General features: G+C 36.0%; 1 protein-coding gene across 3 annotated transcripts in view; it reads left to right on the top strand.

Moving 5' to 3' along the window:
- DPH6 (diphthamine biosynthesis 6) overlaps window positions 1-24,084 on the top strand; it is a 639,691-nt gene that overhangs the window by 374,479 nt on the left and 241,128 nt on the right. For all 3 annotated transcript variants that reach the window (XM_007480002.2, XM_007480003.2, XM_056810234.1), the window contains exons 11-12: window positions 5,483-5,612; window positions 12,048-12,222. In XM_007480002.2, coding sequence (XP_007480064.1) covers window positions 5,483-5,612; window positions 12,048-12,222 — 305 coding nt within the window. The remainder of the gene's footprint in view (window positions 1-5,482; window positions 5,613-12,047; window positions 12,223-24,084) is intronic.

Raw genomic sequence — 24,084 nt, 5'->3', positions numbered from 1 at the left:
AAAAACTGAAAAAAGTATATTGCACATGCAAGAAAAATATAATAATAAAAGAGCTTAAAAAATTCAAAAATATAGCTTATAATCATTGACACTGTGTCAGCTAAGAAAATATAAAATGCAAGGCTTTCTCACAAAAAATGAGATCCATTTCCTCTTAATATCTGGCCATGATCACTGTGAGTAGAAGGCAAATGAATTGAACAAGTTTAACAATTTTTTCATTTTTAAAAATACAGTAGTACAAATATGTAGGTATCAATATCCCCAAAATTCTCAATAGCCCAATTAATTACAATAGCAAACAAACACACTTTCACATTTCACATAAGTTGCTGTATGACATTTTTAAAACCTATGAATTGATGGACATTTGTCACAATTTTTACAAACATAGCAATCCTTCAACCTTGGTAATAAACATATTTTTTAAACAAAGTAAAACTCATCTAGGGTTAAGAACATAATCAAGAAATCTATATATCATTCTGGTGCAAGTAAAGTAGTGAGCTGAAGAGTATAAATAAAGGGATGCTCCTTTTGGAGGCTTTTTAAGGGTACAAATGCCCTGAAATTAACTGCCCAACTTCCATTCACATGTGGGAAGGTTGGGGTTTATAAAATGTATTTCACTTCAGCTAATGGGCCTTACCTCGTGGTAGGGGCAGGCAAAAATAACCAGATTGTTAAAAAAAATTCCAAAAATCATATTTAAAAAACCCTTAAAATCAAATCATTTGAGGTATTTAGCACAGTAAAATCCCAAAGGTTGTTAATACAATTATAACCAGTTCTGAAGTCCATCTATCCTCAGCAAAATAGAAAAAAGCTGTTTTTTCATATATGGGCTTATTCACAATAATATTTGTTCAATAGTTATAGGGGAAAAACAACAGAATTTCAAAACTCAGTACATTCAAAATAAATTCAGCCTTCAGTTCAAGCAGAATAATATTGAATCCAGTAATATATGAACTTAAAATCACAAAGTTAAACCATAACAAAAAATGCAATAGAATACAGAGATTTTTATAAACCATTGGAGTCTGAAATGCCTTAGAATATAGCCTTTAGTCTCTTCAAAGTTCCTTGGGTTCTTATCCATTTAAATGTCTATTCTCAGAAGGCAGAGTGGTAAGGGCTAGGCAATAGGTTTCAAGGGACCCGTCCAGGGCCCCATAGCTGGGAAGTATCTGAGGCCAGATTTTAACCCAGGACCAAATGTCTTTATGTCTGGCTATCAGGTCGCTGAGCCACCCATTTGCCTCCCCAAATTTAAAGTTGAATCTTTGGGCTGAGTCTGCTCCCTGACAGGCAGGTAAAATCAATGAAATTACCAGAACAGTCAAAAATCCTTTTAAACAGCCCATTGCTTTTTAAGTTTCTGTTGGGAAAATCTGTTTCTTCTCCTCTCCCTTTTCTCTCTTTCCCCTCTCCCCTGATATGATCCCTCCTCCTGCCCCAGTCCACCCACTTGGAGCCAATATACCCCCGTTTGCTTGGAGGCTTAACTTAAGGGAAAATTACCCAGTCTCCTTTCCCTCTCCTCTCTCCCCTCCACCCACGTGGCCAATACTGTTACCAGCTGGTCGCAATGAGTCCTGAACGATCTGCTCCAAGAATCTGGTTGATGAGCCAACTGGGGTTGTGCTCGTGGGTCTGGGGCACAGAAATAGGCAGGCAGCAGGTGGGTGAGAGTCCAGGAGCAGGAGCTGGAGAGGCTTCAGGGGTGGGCAAGGCCTGGACCAGGTACCAGGTACCAGGTGAGGACGATCAGGGCTGCAGGCAGGAAGGTATGGGGCCGAGCCAGGTAGGGTGGGCAGCAAACTCAACAGTTCCAGAGCCTGTAACAGCTTTGCAAGGGTAGAAAACCTTGGCCAGAGATATGGCTCAAAAAAAATTTTTTTTTCTAGGTACTAGATATTAAAAGTTGAACTAAAGATCAGAAAAGAAATCAGAAGATTGAAAGTTTTTTTTTCCTCATTAGGTCGCCAACTGTAAAGATTAAAATTTAGGGGAGACTGGGGAGACTGAGGCATCTGAGGCAGGTAGAAATTAGTTTCTCTCTGCAAGGAGTATTATACTTTTTTTAGAGGTTTATTCAAGATTAAGGATTAAAGAAAATACAGGATAAGAAACACGTGTCTAGGCCATAGAGTGGCCTAGACACAACCTCACCTACATTATGAAAAAAAAAAAGCCACATCTGCCTCAAAACAGAAGTCCAAGCTCGAGCCCTCTCAAAAGCCTTTGAATCAGCTTAAATACCTTCTTGATCTCGACCCAGGTGAGATTACAAGGCATCCTAGGGAAGTGGAGCAAAGGCTCATGGGGATTGTAGTCCTGTATTCGAGTCTATTTTTTACAAAAGTGAGCCACCCAAGAAGCTTTCAGCTGACCTTTAAAAAGTCTTCTAGAAAATGTCACATCTGCTTTCCAGGAGAAGTCCCAAATCATATGTCTGACCTCTTAATCTCTGTTTCAGTTACCCATCTATAACTTCATCCATTCAACTGGTTTCTGTCAGAAAAGGCACCATGGGGTTCAGTGGCTTGAAAGCCAGGCCCAGAGATGGGAGGTCCTGAGTTCAAATCTGGCCTCAGACACTTCCTAGATGTGTGATCCTAGGCAAGTCACTTAACCCCTATTGCCTATCCCTTGTTACAGATAAAAGAGCGGTTGCCTTAAACGGTGACCGCGAAAATATGGTTTCAAGACAGTATCTTGAGTTAAATCAAAAATAAAGTGGTCACCATGGGAAAATTCCCAAATATTAAATACCCAAGTCATCTGGGTTTTATGGAGATTTTAATTAATAGAAATTAAGGAATTAATGAAAGGGAGAGAGAGAGTGTAAGAGGAAATAATGAGAAAAAGGCTAGGCCAGCCTAGGCTTAAGCCTTAAGAGAGAGATCAGTCAGTCTTTAATCCACTCACCACAAGATTTGTCCCAAGCAAGATTCTAGTGTTCAGAGAGACCCTCCAGTTTAGCTCCTCAGCTCCACTAAGTTCAGCCACCCAGCCCTCCAATTCAGCTTTGGCAAGCTGACTCCTCAGAGGCCTTTCTGAACTCCTTTTAAAGAGAATTTTCTCCTATGTCACCTCCCCAAAGTTCTCACATCTACCAATCACAGTAGACGTTTTCACAGGACTGACCATTCTTAATTCACATCTTCTTTAGTTCTCAACTTCTCTGGGTAGACTAAAACTTCTGAGTAAGTTCACACCTCTTTTGTTAAGCTTTGTAAAAAATAGACTGGAATACAGGACTACAATCCCCATGAGCCTTTGCTCCATTTCCCCAGAATGCCTTGTAATCTCACCTGGGCCGAGATCGAGAAGGTATTTAAGCTGATTCAAAGGCTTTTGAAGGCTCTTGACTCTTGGATTTCCGTTTTGGGGCAGGTGTGGTTTTTTTCATAATGTAGGTGAGGTTGTGTCTAGGCCACTCTATGGCCTGGACATGTGTTTCTTATCCTGTATTTTCTTTAATCCTTAATCTTCAATAAACCTCTAAAAATATAATACTCCTTGCAGAGAGAAACTAATTTCTACCTGCCTCAGATGCCTCAGTCTCCCCATCTCCCCTAAATTTTAACTGTTACAGCTTGTCCCTTGCAAGTTTGCAAGTTGCCTGACCTTTTAGTGATTAATTTGACCTTCATAGGTACTTAGCCCCTTTTTGTATTAGATCTAAAAATAGACTTAGCTTAAGGGCTTGGCCTCACTATAAGTATGAGTTAAGTACTTTTTCATTGTTCAGTAGAGAGTTTACAACTTTATCTCCCCCTATGGCACTGTCTAAGTATGGGTAGAATAATGTAAAGTTCTCACATACATCCCTTCATTGTTTAAAATGGGGAATGGTCTTAACCAAATGTTCTAAGGTAGAGTCTGAGAATTTTTTAACATTCACAAGTCTGAGAAATTTTAAGATTCACACCCTTACGACTCTTCTGCCTTAGAATCAATACACAGTATTGATTCTAAGGCAGAAAGTAAGGGTTTAATTGTTTTTTTTTTTTTAAAAAGGCACCATGCCCATTGTGGTAGAATCAATATCTTAAACCTCTGTACCTGAAAGTTAAGATCATTTTTCCTCAAAAGAAATTGACACATTCCTAGAAACTTGGTTGGCTCAGGAGATTAAGGGCTTAGACTATTAACATGGCTTCTTTATAGGGGGCAGAGGACTTGGATTCAAATCTAGCCTCTAATTCTTCTTAACTATATGACCCTGCACAAGTCATTTAACCCAAATTGCCTAGTCCTTAACACTCTTTTGTCTTGGAATGAATACCTCTCTGAGCAGCCAGAAGGACCTAAAGGTAAGAAGAGGGCAAAGGGGAACCTCCCCCCCTGCAATTTGAATGGTGGATCACAATGGGTGACACAGACAAGAGAACTTTGCTCAGCTGATTCAAATTCACAGGGCCTAAAATGTCTATTCTTGTGGGATACCCTTTTCCTGCTATGACTAAATCACCTATTCTTCACTGTTATATGTCTTATGAGTGTTTCCTTTCATACCTATAAATTACCAGGGCCCTTGCATGTCAGGTTTGACCTAGACCTGTGTTCCTATTCTAACCTTTCAGATTAGTTCTAACTGATCTCTTTACAGATTTCTATAGTTTTATTCCTATATGACTAAATCCTGAGTTGGACCTTTTGTCACAATGATAACCTAATTAGGTACCCTTGTCACCTACTGAACTGATTAATGCCCAGTTTAGTCTTTTGTTTCCAAATATTTATTTTTTATTTCTGATTGCCTGACTTAATCAAACTCTAACCATGTAGAGCAGTTTCCAACCCAGGTCTAGATGAATTCATCCTTTAACCATGCTATAACCATGCTATGTGAAGGGACAACAAACAACCAGATGAGAATGCTATAGTGTCTTAGAGCATTCTCATCTGGTTGTTTGTTGTCCCTTCACACTCAGAGGACCAAAATGACATCATTATGCTGGGGTCAATGTATGGTGTCTCACACTGCTCAGACCAAAGGTTCTACCACAGGTCAGACACAAATAGCCCTATGAATATTTGAAATGGTTTTATCTCTAAATTTGCACATCACACATTTCTTTTGAGCTCCTGCAATCCTGCTTTGTTAATAGAGCATAGCACCTTCTTTGATACAAGTATGCCATACTGGACAGTCCTGTGCCAGTGTCTCCCATGCCTCACAATCAGTACCGAAGGTCTGATTACTCGTATTACTCTAAAGGATCATAAACTTTTTGGAGGGCAGGAAGTGTTTTTTATGTTATTGCTTGTTTGTTTTTTTCCTTTGGATACTCAGCATATATGGGCTATGTCCATAAGAGGGAGTGATGAAATTATTATTAAATTAAGCCAAGTCAGTTATGATCTTTTATTCTGATGGAAAAAAAAATCTCAAATTAAAATATCAATGACTGGTTCCTAGAAACATTCTTCATTTTTTAGTTTTAACAATATAAATTTTCTTTTATAGCTATTATCATTGCAAAAGGATTGGAACTGAAAGATATTATTTTGGTTTATATGTATGTCAGAAACATGGAAGATTTTTCTGCTATAAATTCAGCATACATGAAAATGTTCAATTTATATCCACCCACAAGGTATGTAACTACATGTATGTTATGTTTGTCTTTTCCCTCACAGTTGCATGGTTTTTCTTTATATTTGGCATACTTTTCATTTGTAATAGTGATTCATTAATTTGTGTTGCTTTTGTTCTCTTACTTAAGACTTCTGTGACAATTATTCCCTTAAATAGTTTTCATTCATTGTACTACTACTTTTTTTAAAATTCTTAAGAGAATAAAAGCCCAAAACAGAGATTCCATAGTTATCATGTACTTATGCTATATACTTAGGAAACAAAAATCTTCACAGGAAGCAAAATTTATGTATTGGAAATGATTAAAAGAAGTAGAAAAGTTCTTATGTTCAGAATTTTAGAACTTCTAACAAATCTTCCCCTATCTCACCACACAATCCCAGATATAACTACATAACCACATACCTGCTTTCCCATCTTTTAAATCCTACAAATATGACCTCAGACAATAGAAATTCAGAGAAGTTCTATCTTGCCCTTTGGATGAATTTGCCTGAGGCTATTTCCATAGCCTGAAAAAAGCCAACAGTGAAGGAGTTGTTGTCTCCACAAACATCAAATAAAGATTTTGACTGATGCTTCACTGAATTGACCAATTGTTTTTGGCATCCTATGGTTCTACAGAAAAGTAGATGTTTATAGGAGGATCTTCTAGACATTCACCAGTATTTATTGAATACCTACTGTGTGAGTAGCACTATTCTAGGGGTCTGCATAAGAAATAAAAGCAAAAGATCTCTACCCTTGAGGCACTTTGAGAAAAAAAAAAACATTCTCCTGAAATAATATGAGAAGTTTTAAAGCAGCATGTAACAAATACAAAATAACTCTGAAAACTGAGTAGATAAATTCTTAAGAGAGATATACTAAAAAGAATGATTGGATTATAGACTCATTAATCTGGGAAGACTACTTCTTCTCCAAAATATTAATCCCATCTCTTAATTCTGTCGGACTTTAAAACTATGACTTGTTTTAATTCCTAAGCTTTTTATATGAAGTAAAATTACTCAGACAAAATTCACTTCAAACAAAAAATTTTTATATAATAGTACCTGTCTTCTTTATTTGGACAATAAAATATGTCATCATCAGATTGAATTCCTGTTGTACAAAGAAGTATTTTTTTTAAGGAGTAACATCTTGAAGTGAGGAGAGACAACTGAGGAAAGTATATCAAAAAATGAGTTATTTTCAGATAAAGAAATCAAAACTATCAATAAGCACATAATAAAGCATTCTAAATCTCTTATAATTAGAGAAATGCAAATCAAAACAACTCTGAAGTACCACCTTGCTATCCTCCTGGCCATTCTTTTTTGTTTTTAAGCTAAGTTTTGGAGTCTTGCATGCTTGCAAAAGGTATCCTTCCCAAACCCCAAGGGTATCCTTCCCGCCCATAACACTCACACCTAGCAGATTGACTAACATGACAGCAAAGGAAAGTAATAAGTGTTGTAAGGGATGTGGCAAAATTGGGACATTAATACATTGCTGGTGGAGTTGTGAATTGATCCAACCATTCTTGAGGGCAATTTGGAACTATGCCCAAAGGGTGCTAAAAGACTGTCTGCCCTTTGATCCAGCCATCGCACTGCTGGGCTTATACCCTAAAGACATAATAAGGAAAAAGACATGTAGAAAAATATTCATAGCTGTGCTCTTTGTGGTGCCAAAAAATTGGAAAATGAGGGGATGCCCTTCAATTGGAGAATGGTGGTATATATTGCGGATGGAATACTATTGTGCTCAAAGGAATAATAAAGTGGAAGAATTCCATGGGAACTGGAACAACCTCCAGGAAGTGATGCAGAGTGAGAGGAGCAGAACCAGGAAAACACAGTACACAAAGACTGATATACTGGTACAATCGAATGTAATGGACTTCTCCATTAGTGGCAATGCAGTGACCCTGAACAACTTGGAGGAATCTATGAGAAAAACCACTATCCACATCCAGAGGAAAAACTGTGGGAGTAGAAACACAGAAGAAAAACAACTTCTTTTCTTCATGGATCGAAGGGATATGATTGGGGATGTAGACTTTGGGTGAACATCCTAGTGCAAACATAACAACATGGAAATGGGTTCTGATCAAGGACACAAGTAATACCCAATGAAAATGCACATTGGCATTGAAATGGGTAGGTGGAGGGTAGGGAGGGAAATAATATGATTATTGTAACCAAGGAATAATGTTCTCAATCATTAGAAAATATAGAAACACAGAAGAAAAACAACTGCTTGATCACATGGGTTGATGGGGATGTGATTGGGGATATAAACTCTAAACAATCACTCTAGTGCAAATATCAATAATGTGGAAATAGGCCTTGATCAATGGCATGTGTAAAACCCAGTGGAATTGTGTGTCAACTATGGGAGGGGGGATTGTGGGGAAGGAAAGAACATGAATCTTGTAATCATGGGAAAATATTCAAAATTAATTAAATAAAATTTTCTGAATTACAAAAAAATAACAGAGTTCAATTTAACAAGCCTTTTTTAAAGGCAATTGACAAGAACTGGAATGCAAAAAAAAAGAAAAAAGATAATCCTTTCCCTCAAAGAGTTTGTGTTTTAGTGGGGGAATACAAGATGAAATATTACAAGATAATTTATTTGATGAGGGAGAACTGGCTACTAAGGAGTTAAGAAAGGCTTCCTGAAGAAGGTGGCACATTAGGTAAGCTTTAAATGAAGCTAAGGATTTTATGAAAGAGCTATATGGCTCAATGGATAATGTGTTGGACCTGCACTCAGGAATAACTGAGTTGAAATCCAGGCTCAAACACTTACTAGCTATGTGACCCTGAGCAAGTCACTTAACTTCTGTTTAATTCACCGAAGAAGGATTGGCAAACCACTGCAGTATCTTTGCCAATATAACCCCATTAACATTATTGGCATGTTGCAGTCCATTGGGTCACAACACAAAGAGTCAGATAGGACCGAACAAATTATTCTAAGAGGTAGACGTCAAGAAGTTCATTTCAGATGCAGAATTGTTGTTTGACTAGAATGTAAAGTGCCTAAATAATTGTGTACAATGTCCTGAAAGGCATCCTGAAGCCAAAATGTGATGTTGTTTAAATGCTAAGTTGAGAAATTGGTATTTTATCCTGGAGGAGATAGGGAACTACTTAAGAGTCTTTAATAGGGGAGGGACATGGTTGAATCTGTGAATTGGAAAGATTATTTTGGCATCTGGGTAGAGAGTGGATCAAAGAGCCAAGAGACTTGAAGCTGTGATACCAATTAGGAAGCCATTGCAATAGTCTATCTGAGGGATGACGATTCTTAATTAGTGTGGCCAGGTGAGGGGAGAAAAAGGAACAGATGAGAAAGATATAAAACCAAGATGTGGATATGGGAGGCAAGGGAAAGCAAGAAAAGAATCAAGGTTGGCTAGAGGCTACAAATTAATAAATAAAAAATAGATAAGGTTTGGTGGGGAAGATCAGTTAGAGCTAGATTTATTTGAGAGTCATCTACATTGATAATTTACATCACAGGAGCTATCATTATATTACCAAGAGAGGGTGTAATCAACAAAAAATGAACAATATGATTTTTCTAGAGGCTACCTTTTTACAATGTTTCATTGTAAAGATCATATACATTTCATTACTTGCTAACATCTTGGTAAAATCTCAGTATGGAGGAAACTAGGTCTGAGAAAAGTACTAAAAGAAACAAGGGAGAAAAGGATAGATGAGGGAACAGATTTCTGCAAATGTAGTAATGATGGGAAAGAAGTTTTAGTATTTTCCAGAAAGGACTATTTTTACATTCAAAGATAATTGCATTTTTTTAGTGACTAATTGCACAAGTCTAGGAGAAGAAAGGCTATATATTGATAAAGATTTGGAGTAGGAATACTTATACATACTCATGAGAGATACTTACCAATTTCCTGTGGGTACACTCCAAAAGTTGAGTTGGGCTTAATTATGCACCAACTCTTTTTAAGAGGTGAATAAAGCTGTACCAAATGTTTATATCATGAACTGACCAAGTTACTTTGCTTTTCTGGGGTAATAACTTCAACAGATGGAAGGTGAGAACTCAAAGGTTTTTTTCAACATTTAAGAATAACTTTACTATCAATTAGTTTTGCATGTCTGATTTCTTATTATATATCTCCACTAAGAGGGTTGCATTCAGTCACACATCTACATTTGTTGCAGATTTGAAAGAATTCTTGCTTTTTTGACATAAATCTTATTTAGCTGAGCAAATTCATTATGAAAATGACAATGTATAAATCAATATTCTATCCTTGTTGTTTATCATTTTATTTGATAATTCAAATTATCTCAGATCCCTAACCTTTTTTTAAACTTTTACTTTCTTTCTCGGGATTAACACTGGGTATTCATTCCAAGGCAGAAGAGTGGTAAGGACTAGGCAATGGGGGTTAAGTGACTTGCCCAGGGTCACAAAGCTAAGTATCTACGGCCTGATTTGAACCCAGAACCTCCCGTCTCTGGACTGACTCTCAATCCACTGAGCCACCCAGCTGCTCTCTCAAATCTATAACTTTGAAATTATCTAGTTTTCACTATTTATTTAGTTTTAATTTATTTTTAAATAACTGAGATAATTATATTTTTAAAAATTATATAGGAAAATTATCAAATGGGCTGAGTATATAAAGAATTCCAAATCCAAAGGGTATAGCCTAGCATTTCATATTGAGATCACAGATTATATATGCCCATGCTTTTAATCAAAACATCAAGCACTAGCACTTTGAACAAAACTGATTAATTCATAAGAAAAGATATTTCTCAGAAATATCTTTAATAAATGTGTAACTCCTCCTAAGTAAACTTCAATAACACTGAGTGACCCTGTAAGCTATGTAACCTCCATTGTCTAGCCCTTACTGCTCTTCTGCTTTGGAACCAATACATAGTATTGATTCTAAGATAGAGGGTAAGAGTTTAAAAAAAAAAGAAAGAAAGGCATACCTGGAATCTTTTCCTTTTTTTTGCAATTTTCCATTTATCTCTGCCTGATTTTAATTCTTTTCTTCTGGGCCTTTTTTTGCAATTCTCTACTGTAAAAGCATAGTTGATTATTTTTTCTTAATAACTGGAAAATAAAAGAGAAACCCTGAAGTAGGATGACATAAAAGGAGACCTAAGGAACAAAATGATAAGATAGACAAAACCACAAAGGGGTCACAGAAATGCCTTGAGTCACAACTAATGATGAATGCTAATCTTCACCAAAAAGAATGTAAAGTGCTTCCCTTTCCTTGCCCTATTAATGTTCATCTTAACCTCTTCATGCTAACCCAATTCATGCTAACCCAATTGCTATCACTGGACTTTTGAAGACAAAAAATAAAATAGTAATGAAAGGAATATGAAGAAAGAGAAGAAATGGGATTGAAGAAGAATGATGGAGGAAGTTAACTCTGGAACAGTTTATTACTTTATAGAAATCAGGGATACTAATCACATTTTCAGAAAAGGAAAAAAAAAGCAATCTTCCCTCTTGCTTCTCTTTCCTGAGCCAGTGCTTATTACTGTAAAACCCAGTGTCCTAGCAACCATCTTCAGTTTTACAACTTTTCGTTGAATCCTAAAACTGTTGACTTAGAAATGCTACTACAATTCCTCCAAGTATTTCTACTTTTACCCTTCCTATGTCCAACCCTTCTTTATTTCATTCTCATCTTTGTAATTTATTCATCTATATAAACTCATCTTTCCCAACCAACAATATTTATCTAGTACCTACTTTAGAGCCACTAAGGATTTAGGAGTGCTTTGAGAAGTTGAGCATTTTATGAATGCATTATCTTGTGTTCCAGCAATTCAGCAGATCGTATATATGATTCACAAAAAGACTGGCATAGTTTCTACCCTTGAGAAGCGTATAATCTTTAAGGGATTTGCATTACCTTTAAAATAATTTAATTGCTTCACTTGCTTGTTCCTTGATCTTTTTTTCTCATTCCTTTTCTTCCTCTAAAGATTTCTTATTTTGTAGCGATTACTACTTTCTCAGTGGATAAATATTCCCTGGATTTCCATTTCATTTCAGTTTGAAAAATACTTAATAAAGGTCTTCTAAGTACTGCCCTAGAAATAGAGAATACAAATACAAAACAAAACCCCCCAAAAAGAAATGGTTACTCCCTCAATGTGCCCAAAAGTAAACCACTTTGTTCTAATGTCACATAGTAAATGTTGGTGTTGAGATGCAAATCCATTTCTCTCTTAACTAAAATTACATCACTCTTTCACTCTAGGCTATGAAACTTACAATGTGAAAGTATCATTAAAGAGCTGTTTCAATTATAAGACAGGCTTATAAAATATACCTTGAAGATCATGTTCAAAAAATCTCTGATATACAACTGTAGAATATGAAGAAATACCTCTCCATATTAATATTTTTAACTTGTTTGTTTCAGGGTTTGTGTAGAAGCTTTGCTGCCAGATGAACAATTTTTTTCAATTGACTGTCTCATTCACAAGTACAGTGTGATGATTGGTGAAGTACTCCCTCCCACCAAAGAAGTGATGCATGTGCAAAGTATTTCTCACTGGGCACCTGCTAACATTGGACCTTACAGTCAGGCCATCAAGGTGAGTAAAGGTTGATACTGCTTGCTAGGCTTCATTAGTACTGTACTAAAACTGTTTAGAAAATTGTCATATACTCTAAATGAATATCCTAATGCAAACACCAACAATATGGAAATAGGTTCTCATCAAGGACACATGTAATACCCAATGAAATTTCATGTCAGCTGCGGAAAGGAGGAGGGGAGGGTGGGGGAGGGAAATAATGTGATTCTTGTAACCAAGGAATAATGTTCTAAATCAACTAAATATTAAAAAAAAAAAAAAAGAATACAGGCTTAAGAGGCTATGAAAGCTTCCCAGGGTTAGTTTAAAATTGTGGAAGATAAATGGGTTTGGTTGGTCAGCATGGAAAGGGCTTCTCAGTGGTCTAAGAGCTGCCTTAGCTCCAAGCTGGAAGTTCAAGTGGCTTGCACGTGCTTAAGACCCACATATGTGGGGAAAAGGGGATTTATACCTCACCCTTCAAGTAAGAAAATGGCTCTAAAGGATCCCCCAGGCAGTACAAGGGAGACAGACGCAGAAGCTTTTAAAGCTAATCAGTCTTTAACTAAGATAGGAGTAAGGGTCCTAAACTCTAGACTTCTGGTCGCCAAAAATGTAAGATCTAAATTAATATCAATAACTCCAAGTATTATATTTTATAAGATTTATTAGTAATCACTTGAAGTAGAAGAAATAAAAATAGAAGTCCAAAACTTAAGTATGATCACGTGAATGAACTTTCCTGCCAAGCTCTCCCCCCTGCCTCTACAGCTGTTTTCTGGGAATTTTAAAATCTTAACATGATTGACCATTGGATACTAATGAGGGTAGACAGTGGGAAATGGGGCTTTAAACTCCTAGAAGTGATTTGAAATCCTTTTTACCATAATAGTGCTTTTAGATCTTGTGCTTTTTACTAGTTAGCAAATATCAGAATTTGTAAACTTTTCTAGCTACTCCCAGATGAAGAACTTACTGAGTTCAAAGAGGAGAAAGCACCAGAGATAACTTGTAGATCATTATAACCTTATTACCTTTTTGGGGGTGGGGAGTGGAGTCTGGTTGTCTTTCTTTTATTTTTATATAAATTTTTTAAAAGAAATTTAAAATAGCACATTGAAAATTTAAATTTATGAATAAAATGGCCAAAGCTAGCCATGGAACACAACTCTAATATAAGGTGGAAAATCTGGAAATTATATATTGCAGTTAAATTCAACACGCACAAATACTGAGTCTTCTCACTTTCTATAAGCTTCTCTAGCTAATTTGTGAGCTTCAGTATTGCCTCCTTTTGAATGAGCAGGAACTTCTAGTCAATCATGTACTGAGTCATTTCATGCAATTTAACTAAGTGGTCTTTGTGGACAACATCCATATTTCTACTTGTTTTCCAATCATTTTATTTCCATTTGTTAATCCATTCATTCATTCCTTTGGTGACAAGTTGATTATCTGAGTACACAATGACTTTGTCAAGGTTTTGGGCCTTAGCTTGCTCAATTCCTCTGGTAGCTGCTTCTAATGAAGCACTTTGGTTTGTCTGCCATCTAGAATATGTACTACTTGTGTTTAGGTCATTGGCTTCTGGCTAGTAGATACCAATACCTCTTTGGGTTCCTTCTCTTCCATTATTTTTGCTGGCATCCTTGATATACACAGGGTTGGATCCTTGGTGTAGATGCTCATTCCAACCTCCAGAGCCTCTACTCTGCCAACCATAGTTATATCTCCCTGAATACTGCTGATAAGAATTCCAATTCATTTCTAGTCTTTCCAAAGGTTTGGAAGGAAGAAAGAGTGGCTCTCACCTTCAGGGTATATGAAACTTTGTTACCTTTTGATAAGAGTTTGAAGGTGAAATAACCTTGAATGTCTACCAGATGACTGGACATGAGAGGAATTATTCCCCAGGTGCACTGGGGATTTTTTCCCTCTTTGTTTATCCCCTTCCTCTGGAATGCAATATGATTGTGGGTGGGGAACTCAAAGGAGGGAAGGAGAACAATACCCTTGATCCATAATAAAAATGCAAAAACCTGAGAGAAGAATCAGGGGCATTCCATTGTCTGGGACACACTATCTGTATACATCCTTAAATAAATACTTTAAAAAAAAATAAAAACCCTTACCTTCCATTTTGGAATCAATACTGTCTATTGGTTCCAAGGCAGAAGAGTGCTAAAGGCTAAGTAAAGGCTAGGGGTCAAGTGACTTACCCAGGGTCAAAAAGGTAGGAAGTATCTGAGGCTAGATTTGAACCTTGGACCTCCCATCTCTAGGCCTGGCTCTCAATCCACCAAGCTACCCAGCTGCCCCTCTTAAATACTTTCAAGCCTTAAGATGGATTCCAAGTTGCCATTCTTTGAGAGAAAACCAGAATTTGCTCTACCACAACAAAGCTCATTCTCCCACAACAGATACAAACTGGAGAAAGAATCAAATGAAACCAAAAAGGGACTGAGGACTAGGAGAAACTCCTCATAGTCAAGAACTGTCTTTTTTTCATGTAGCCTTACCAGCTATTATAGTGGTTTGAATAAGTAGGTGCCCGATAAATTTCTGAAATTGCTTTAATTATGGGTTCAGATATTGATGACAGCAAAGACCAGGCCAGATATCAATAAGTAAATAAGATAAGTAGAAAGCAAATAATAAAAAACAGAAAATAGCGTCTTGAAAGCCAAAATCAACCAGCTTGAAAATGAGGCAAAGGTGATGAAAGATGAGGCAGAGAAGATGAAAGATGAGGCAGAGAAGATGAAAAATGAGGCAAAGGAGATGAGAGATGAGGTAAAGAGGATGAAAGATGACCTCCAAAGAAAATCAGACCAGAAGGAGAAGGATGACCAAAAAGCCAGGGATGAAATCCAGCCTTTAAGAGTCAGAATTCAACAGCTAGAATTAAGTGACCTCACAAGGCAGCAGAACACTATAAAACAAAACTAAAAGAATGAAAAATTTGAGGAAAATATGAAGCATCTCATTCACAAAAAAAGGAAATTTAGAAAATAATTTAAAGAGAGACAATTTAAGAATCATTGGTCTACCAGAAGACCATGACAAAAGTAAAAGCCTGGAAACAATACTATAGGAAATTATTCAAGAAAACTGACCCGATATTCTAGAACAACAGGGAAAAGTGGAGATTGAAAGAATCCACAGATCGCCTCCTGTACTTAATCCACAACTGACAAAGCCCAGGAATGTTATAGCCAAATTCAAAAACTATCAGACCAAAGAAAAGATATTACAAGCTGCCAAGAAGAAGTCATTCAGATACCATGGAAACACAGTGAGGATAATGCAGCATCTGGCTGCATCCACATTGAAGAACTAAAAGACATGGAATATGATATTCCAGAAAGTAAGAGAACTAGGTCTACAACTAAGAATCAACTACCCAGCAAAACTGACTATACTCTTACAGGGGAAAGTATGGTCATTCAACAAAATAGAAGAATTCTAAGAATTTGTAAAGAAAAGTCCAGACCTGAACAGAAAATTTGATGTCCAAGCACAGAACTCAAGAGAATCATCCAAAAGAAATTTAAAAAGAGGGAACAAAAGAAAAATAGAACAAAACAAAACAACATTTTTTTTTACGAGACTCAATCAGTTAAAATGATATGTTATCCCTATAAGAAAAGAGGTCATTGGTAACTCTTAAAAATTGTTATTATCACCTGAGCAGCTAGAAGAATTACACTTGGAGGGAACAGTATAGAATGTATAGAATGAAATGACAAGACATAAATAGCTATATAGCTATATGTTTGCATAAGTGCATATAGGTGTGTGTGTGTGTGTGTGTATATATATATATATATATATATATATATATATATATATATATATATATACACAACTAGAGCTAAAAAAAGAGGTTAATACTAAACGAAATGGGAAGAGAAAAAAAAGGGGGTAAATTTATATGTCACAAAGAAGCTCATGGCAGGAGGAGAGAGAATATCAATACACTGAAAGAGTAAAGAGGTTGAAGATAGAAAATACTCAACTCTTGCGTACTTTGAAATTGGCCCAAAGAGGGAAGAACAATCAAATCCATTGGGTCAGAGAATAGATTTGTGCCCTATAGGGGAGTAGAAGGGTAATGAACAAACTGGTGAGGAGGGAAGCAGTGCAAGGGAAGGATAGGTTGGGGGAAGTAGTTTTAGAAAGACTGCAGGGAAAATAAGGGGGGGAATAAGAAGGGACAGGGGTAGAAAGGGAAGTAAACTAAGGGTGGGAACTAGGGGGACTGATTAAAAACAAACATTGGTGTAGAAGGAAATAGTGAAAGAAGAAAAGACAGGACCAGTAGTAGAAATCAAAATGCTGGGAAATACACATTTGGTAATCATAACTCTGAATGTGAATGGAATGAACTCACCCATAAAAAGGAAGCAAATAGCAGAGTGGATGAGAATCCAAAACCTTACCATATGCTGTCTGCAAGAAACACACATGAGGAAGGTAGATATGCATAGGGTGAAAGTAGGAGGATGGAGCCAAATCTATTGTGCATTAACTGATAAAAAGAAAGCAGGAGTGGCAATCATGATATCTGACAAAACCAAAGTAAAAATATATCTATTTAAAAGAGATAGGGAAGGTAATTACATCCTGATAAAAGGCAGTATAGTCAATGAGGAAATATCAGTACTCAACATGTATGCACCAAATGGCATAGCATCCAGATTTCTAAAGGAGAAACTAGTGGAGCTCAAGGATGAAATAGATAGAAAAACTGTACTAGTGGGAGACCTGAACCTTCCTCTATCTGAACTAGATAAATGGAAACAAAAAACAAATAAGAAAGACGTAAGAGAAATGAATGAAATCTTAGAAAAATTAGAGTTAGTAGATATGTGGAGAAAAATAAATAGGGACAAAAAAGAATACACCTTTTCAGAAGCACAAAGTATATTCACAAAAATTGGCCATGTATTAGGGCATAAAAACATTGCAAAACAAGTGCAAAAAAGCAGAAATAATAAGTGCAACTTTCTCATGATCACAATAAAATGAAAATAATAATTAGTAAGGATACATGGAGAGGTAAATCAAAAATTAATTGGAAATTAAATGATATGATTCTCCAAAACCAGTTAGTTAAAGAACAAATCATAGAAACAATAACTTCACTGAAGAAAATGACAATGATGAGAAATCCTTTCAAAATCTATGGGATGCAGCCAAAGCAGTACTCAGGGGGAAATTTATATACTTGAGTTTATATATTAACAAATTAGGGATGGCAGAAGTCAATAAATTGGGCAAGTAAATTAAAAAAAACTAGAATGTGAACAAATCAAAAATCCTCTGATGAAGACTAAATTAGAGATACTAAAAATCAAAGGAAAAATTAATTTTTTAATTTTAATTTTTTAAAACCATTACCTTCCGTCTTTGAGTCAATAGTATGTATTGGCTCCAAGGCAGAAGAGTAGTAATGGCTAGGCAATGGGGGTTGAGTGACTTGCCCAAGGTCACACAGCTGGGAAGTGTCTGAGGCCAGATTTGAACCTAGGACCTCCCATCTCTAGGCCTGGCTCTCAATCCAATGAGCCACTCAGCTGCCCCCAGAGAAATTAATAAAATTGAAAGTTAAAGAACTATTGAATTAATAAATAAGACTAGAAGCTGGAACTTTGAAAAAACAAATAAAATAGACAAAGTACTGGTCAGTCTAATTAAAAAAAGGAAAGAAGAAAACCAAATTGACACTATCCAGGATAAAAAGGGAGACCTCACCTCTAATGAAGAGGAAATTAATGCAATCATTAAAAACTATTATGCTCAATTATATGGCAACAAATATGGCAATCTAGGTGATATGGATGAATACATACAAAAATATAAATTGCCTAAGAGAGGAAGAAATAGATTACCTAATCAACCCCATATCAGAAAAAGAAATTGAACAAGCAATCAAGAAATAGATTACCTAAACAATTCCATATCAGAAAAAAGAAATTGAACAAGCAATCAAAGAACTACCTAAGAAAAAAATCCCCAGGACCAGATGGATTCACAAACAAATTCTATCAAACAACAAATAACAACTAATCCTAGTATTATCCTAACTATTTGACAGAATAAGCAAAGAAGGAGTTCCACCAAATTCATTTTGCAACAGAAATATTGTACAGATCCCAAAGCCAGGCAGGTCAAAAACAGAGAAAGAAAACTATAGACCAATCTCCTTAATGAATATATATGTAAAAATCTTAATTAGGATACTAGAAAAAAGTCTCCAACAAGTAATCACAAGGGTTATTCACTATGATCAGGTAGGATTCATACCAGGAATACAAGGATGGTTCAATATTAGGAAAACCATCCACATAATTGACCATATTAAAAAGCAACCTGATGAAAATCACATGATTATCTCAATAGATGCAGAAAAAGCATTTTACAAAATACAACACCCATTCCTATTGAAAACACTAGAAAGTATAGGAATAGAAAGGCCTTTCCCAAAAATAATAAACAGTATCTACCTAAAACCATCAGCAAACATCATCTGCCATGGGGATAAACTAGAAGCCTTCCCAATAAGATCAGGAATGAAACAAGGATGCCCATTATCACTTCTATTTTTTAACAGTGTACTAGAAACACTAGCAGTAGCAATTAGAGAAGAAAAAGAAATTGAAGGTATTAAAATTGGCAATGAGGAGACCAAGCTATTACTCTTTGCGGATGATATGGTGGTTTACTTAAAGAATCCTAGAGAATCAGCCAAAAAGCTAGTCGAAATAATCAACAACTTTAGCAAAGTTGCAGGATACAAAATAAACCCTCATAAGTCATCAGCATTTCTATATATCTCCAACCCATTTCAGCAGCAAGAATTAGAAAGAGAAATTCAATTTAAAATCACCCTAGACAATATAAAATACTTAGAAATCTATCTGTCAAGACAAACAAAGGAACTATATGAAGACAACTACAAAACACTCTCCACACTATTAAAACTAGATTTAAACAATTGGAAAAAATTGATTGTTCATGGGTGGGATGAGCTAACATAATAAAAAAATGACAATCTTACCCAAATTAATATGCTTATTTAGTGCCATACCCATCGAACTACCAAAAAACTTTTTTACTGATTTAGAAAAAAACAGAACAAAGTTCATTTGGAAGAACAAAAGATCAAGGATATCCAGGGAAATCATGAAAAAAATGCAAAGAAGGAGGACTTGCAGTCCCAGATCTCAAACTAAACTATAAAGTAGCGGTCATCAAAACAATTTGGTACTGGCTAAGAGACAGAAAGGAAGATCAGTGGAATAGACATGGAGTAAATGACCTGAATAAGACAGTCTATGATAAGCCCAAAGATCCCAGTTTTGGGGACCAAAACCCACTATTTGATAAAAACTGCTGAGAAAATTGGAAGACAGTATGGGAGAGATTAGGTTTGGATCAACATCTCATACCCTACACCAAGATAAACTCAGTATGAGTGAATTCACAGCCTGAATATAAAGAAGGAAACTATAAGCAAATTAGGCAAACACAGAATAGTATACTTGTCAGATCTTTGGGAAAGGAAAGACTTTAAAACCAAGCAAGCAATAGAAATAAATCACAAAATGTAAAATCAATAATTTTGATTACACGAAAATAAATTTTTTGTATAAACAAAACTAATGCTTCCAAAATTAGAAGAAAAGCAACAAATTTGGAATCAATATTCATTACAAAAACTCTGACAAATGTCTAATTACTCAAATTTATAAAGAGCTAAACCAATTGTACAAAAAATCAAGCCATTCTCCAATTGATAAATGAACAAGGGACATTAATAGGCAATTTTCAGTTAAAGAAATCACAAGTATTTATAAGCACATGCAAAAGTGTTCAAAATCTCTTATTATCAGAGAAATGCAAATCAAAATACCTGAAGTATCACCTCATACCTCGCAGATTGGCTAACATGACAGCAAAGGAAAATAATGATTTCTGGAGTGGATATGGCAAAGTCGGGACATTAATGCATTGTTGGTGGAGTTGTGAATTAATCTAACCATTCTAGAGGGCAATTTGGAACTATGCCCAAAGGGCACGAATAGACTGTCTGGCCTTTGATCCAGCCTTAGCACTGCTGGATTTGTACCCCAAAGAGATAATAAGAAAAAAGACACGTACAAAAATATTCATAGCTGCACTCTTTGTGGTGGCCAAAAATTGGAATATGAGAGGATGCTCTTCAATTAGGGAATGGCTGAACAAATTGTGGTATATGTTGGTAATGAAATACTATTGTGCTCAAAGGAATAATAAAGTGAAGGAATTCCATTGGAACTGTAACAACCTTCAGGAACTGATGCAGTGAGAGGAGCAGAACCAGGAAAACATTGTACAGAGAGACTGATACACTGTTGTACAATCGAAAGTAATGGACTTCTCCATTAATGGCAATGCAGTGACCCTGAACAACTTGGAGGAATCTATGAGAAAAACCACTATCCACATCCAGAGGAAAAACTGTGGGAGTAGAAACACAGAAGAAAAACAACTGCTTTTCTTCATGGATCGAAGGGATATGGTTGGGGATGTAGACTCTGGGTGAACATCGCAGTGCAAACATCAACAACATGGAAATGGGTTCTGATCAAGGACACAAGTAATGCCTTTGAAATTGCTCTGTTGGCTGTGATAAGGTTAGGTGGAGGGGAGGGAAATAATGTGATTATTGTAACCAAGGAGTAATATTCTAAATTGACTAAATAAATTAATTCAAATGGTAAAAAAGAAAAAGGACAAATTCAGGCCTTGTTCTCAAGAACTCAGAATCTACTGGGAGAGATAGCAAGTAAATAAATATATACATAAAGGATAAATAGGAAAAAATTAACAGACGGAATACACTAGCATTAGGAGGATTGGGTTGGTATCAAATTTCTGGTTGTATATTTCATTAATAGGTATTATGCTGTCTCTTAGAGACACCACATTCTAGAGAAAGACATCTCTTAATTTAAAATTTATTTCTCACATTGAACTTAAATATGCTTCTTTATAACTTCTTCTCTTTCATTGTTCATTGTTTTACTTTCTGGTATAACATAAAATTGGTCTGCTCCCTCTTTTTTATTAGTGACTTAAAATATTTCCAGTCAGCTTTTATGTTCATTCTCTTATTCACTTGAGGTGTTATCTGAAAATACATTTTTATATATTAGAATAGTTCTTTACATTGTTTCCAAAGCATGGAACTTTGATTTGATTCAATTAAATACTTATTAAGGGCCGTGAGCATATAGGTTATGTAATATATTGACTGTCTCAGCCCCAGAAAACTCTGGGATTTCAGAAGTATAATTCATGATAAAAAATATCAACTTAGCCACTCACAATGTAAAAACATACTCAATGAAAAACATATTGTTGCCCAAATTTTAACATGCATCCAGACAGTTCCATTGATTTAGTGTGTAGATCTAATTCTTTCCCCAGCCACATTCTGGGAAATAGAGCGGGGGCAGTGCCATACCAAAATTTTTAACCTCCATCCCCACCATGCACATGCATTCATATCCAATTACGCATCATAAGCATGCAAATGGGATGCTGGGTAAGATGAGCTGGGTCGGATGAACCTTGGGGAGAGAATTCTATCTGTACAATCTCCTCTGTGATTCTTTGGGAGATGAGCACGTTGAAATCCCCCAGATTTACATGCCTAGTCTCCCCAGCATCATTTTACATAACCAGCTAATATCTCTTAAAGATTTCTTACAAGAGGTGCATTCAATATTGTACTTTCTATGGGGAAATTACAATAATTTGGGGATAAGAGGGAGATAAAAGAGAAAGAAAGCAAAACCAATGATTGGTAGACTCATTGAAAAAAAGCCAATTGGGGGCAATCCCCTTTGGCATAAGAATTTACATTAAGAGTAAATGTGTTCAACCCCCCTCAGTTTAATTCACTATATCCCAAAGTTCATTCTGGTTTTTTTGATGCAGTGTGTGGTTTCTGCAGGCATCTTTATGACACCTTCTCCAAACAGTTCGCTTTCTTGATTTGGAGAGTAAGAGAGTTTCTTTTCCTGAAATTACTCTCAAAACAAAACCAAAAAAAAAATTAAATCTTGAATTTAACAAAAATACACAATAGTCAATCCACATATATGTGGATATGTTGATAGGGTTTGATGTACATATATCTATGTGTATAGATATGACAGTGTGATGCAGTAGTTAGAGAACTGAACTAAGAGTCAGAAAAACTGAATATATATTCTGCCCCAGACACTAATTGTACAATCCTAGACGAGTCATTTAAGCTCACATTTTGCCTAGGTAATACCCTTAAGCAACAAATTTCAGAACAGTTACTAATGTGCATTGGTAGATTGTAGTCGGTTTCTATATTCATTGGACTACATGATTGAAATCAGAGTTCCAGACCCCCCAAAAAATACATACACACAGGGGGTGAGGGGATGGGAAGCAGGTGATAATGATGATGAGAGAGACAGTGACAGAGAGAGAAATTGAGCCATACAGACATGCTCAATCGGGAAAGCCTGGAAAATTTAGAGATTAAATGACTTGCCCAACATTAAACAACTAAGATATATCAGAAAAAGGTCTTGACCTCAGGCCTTCCTGACTATAAGGATCCATTAGCTACTACTCTATAGTGCCTCACGAGACAGATAGACAGACAAACATATATCTTGAGTAGGTATTATAGATAAAGAGTGAACTAGGCCAAGAAATTAATAGAAAGAAAAAATCTAGATTGCATTTGATAAAGTCCTAATTGCTTTCAATGAATCAAAACTGTTTGCTGCCACAAACGCCAGCCTCTTTTTTTAACAATGATGCTTACTCAGTGATGTCATAGGCCTATATCATTGACAATCATAGGACAACACAATCTCAGAATAATTAAAATTACATATGATACAAAGTACAATGAAAGAAAGTATGTCATGTTGCTAGTTGCACTATATTACCAGTGAAAATGTGGTTAAGAAGTAGAAAAAGACAAAACAGTTCTCAAAAGAAACAGCATACATTTTCAATAAGTATTTAGGAAAACTTTTAAAAGCTCTAATAATCATAATAATATAAATTAAAATGACTCTGAAACACTACCTGACTCCTAAAAAATTGTCAAAGATACTTAAAAATGATAAACGTTAATTGCTATTATGAATATTGTTAAATTTATGTTTGGACTGAATATTAGATTGGTGGTTCCCAGGGATTTAATTTCAAAATCTCAAAATGAATTAATAAAGTAAAATGGAATTTATGGGAGTTTATTTTACAATAGAGAGAAAATATTAAGGAAGAGGGAAAAGAGGAGAGACAGAGACAGACAGACAGACAGACAGAGACAGAGACAGAGAGAAAGAGAGACAGAGACAGAGAGACAGAGTGAGAGAGAGGATGAACCAGTCAGGGGAAAGGAGTATTAAGACAATGGACCTTTCTCAGAGGTTCACATGTCCAGAAAGGGCAAGGAATTAAGTCTGCCTTTACACTCACCACAGTGACCCTCTAAAGAGAAGCAGCCTGAGATCTCCTTCCGGAGTTCATCCAGGGGTCCAATTCCACAGCAAAGTGTCTTCACTCCAAGTCTGAGTGTCTGTCTTCCAGTCTCTCCTCAAGTGACTGTTGAACCAGTTCAACTCTGAGTGACTGATAATCTTCACTCCAAGCCCAAGTAACTGATTCTCTCTGTGTTGTCTGTTTCCACTATTTAAAGGCCTTTTTCTCTTGTGTCACCTCCCCTAAATTTTATGTTTACCAGTCACAACAGATGCTTTTCTCCAGGACTGTCCATTCTTTCACATGTGGATCACAAACCTCCCACTCAATGTATGAAATGGGTGTTCATAC

Source organism: Monodelphis domestica, chromosome 1, assembly GCF_027887165.1.
Source record: "Monodelphis domestica isolate mMonDom1 chromosome 1, mMonDom1.pri, whole genome shotgun sequence".
In the NCBI taxonomy this organism is placed as follows: domain Eukaryota; kingdom Metazoa; phylum Chordata; class Mammalia; order Didelphimorphia; family Didelphidae; genus Monodelphis; species Monodelphis domestica.
This window is presented reverse-complemented; position numbering and strand designations above follow the sequence as displayed.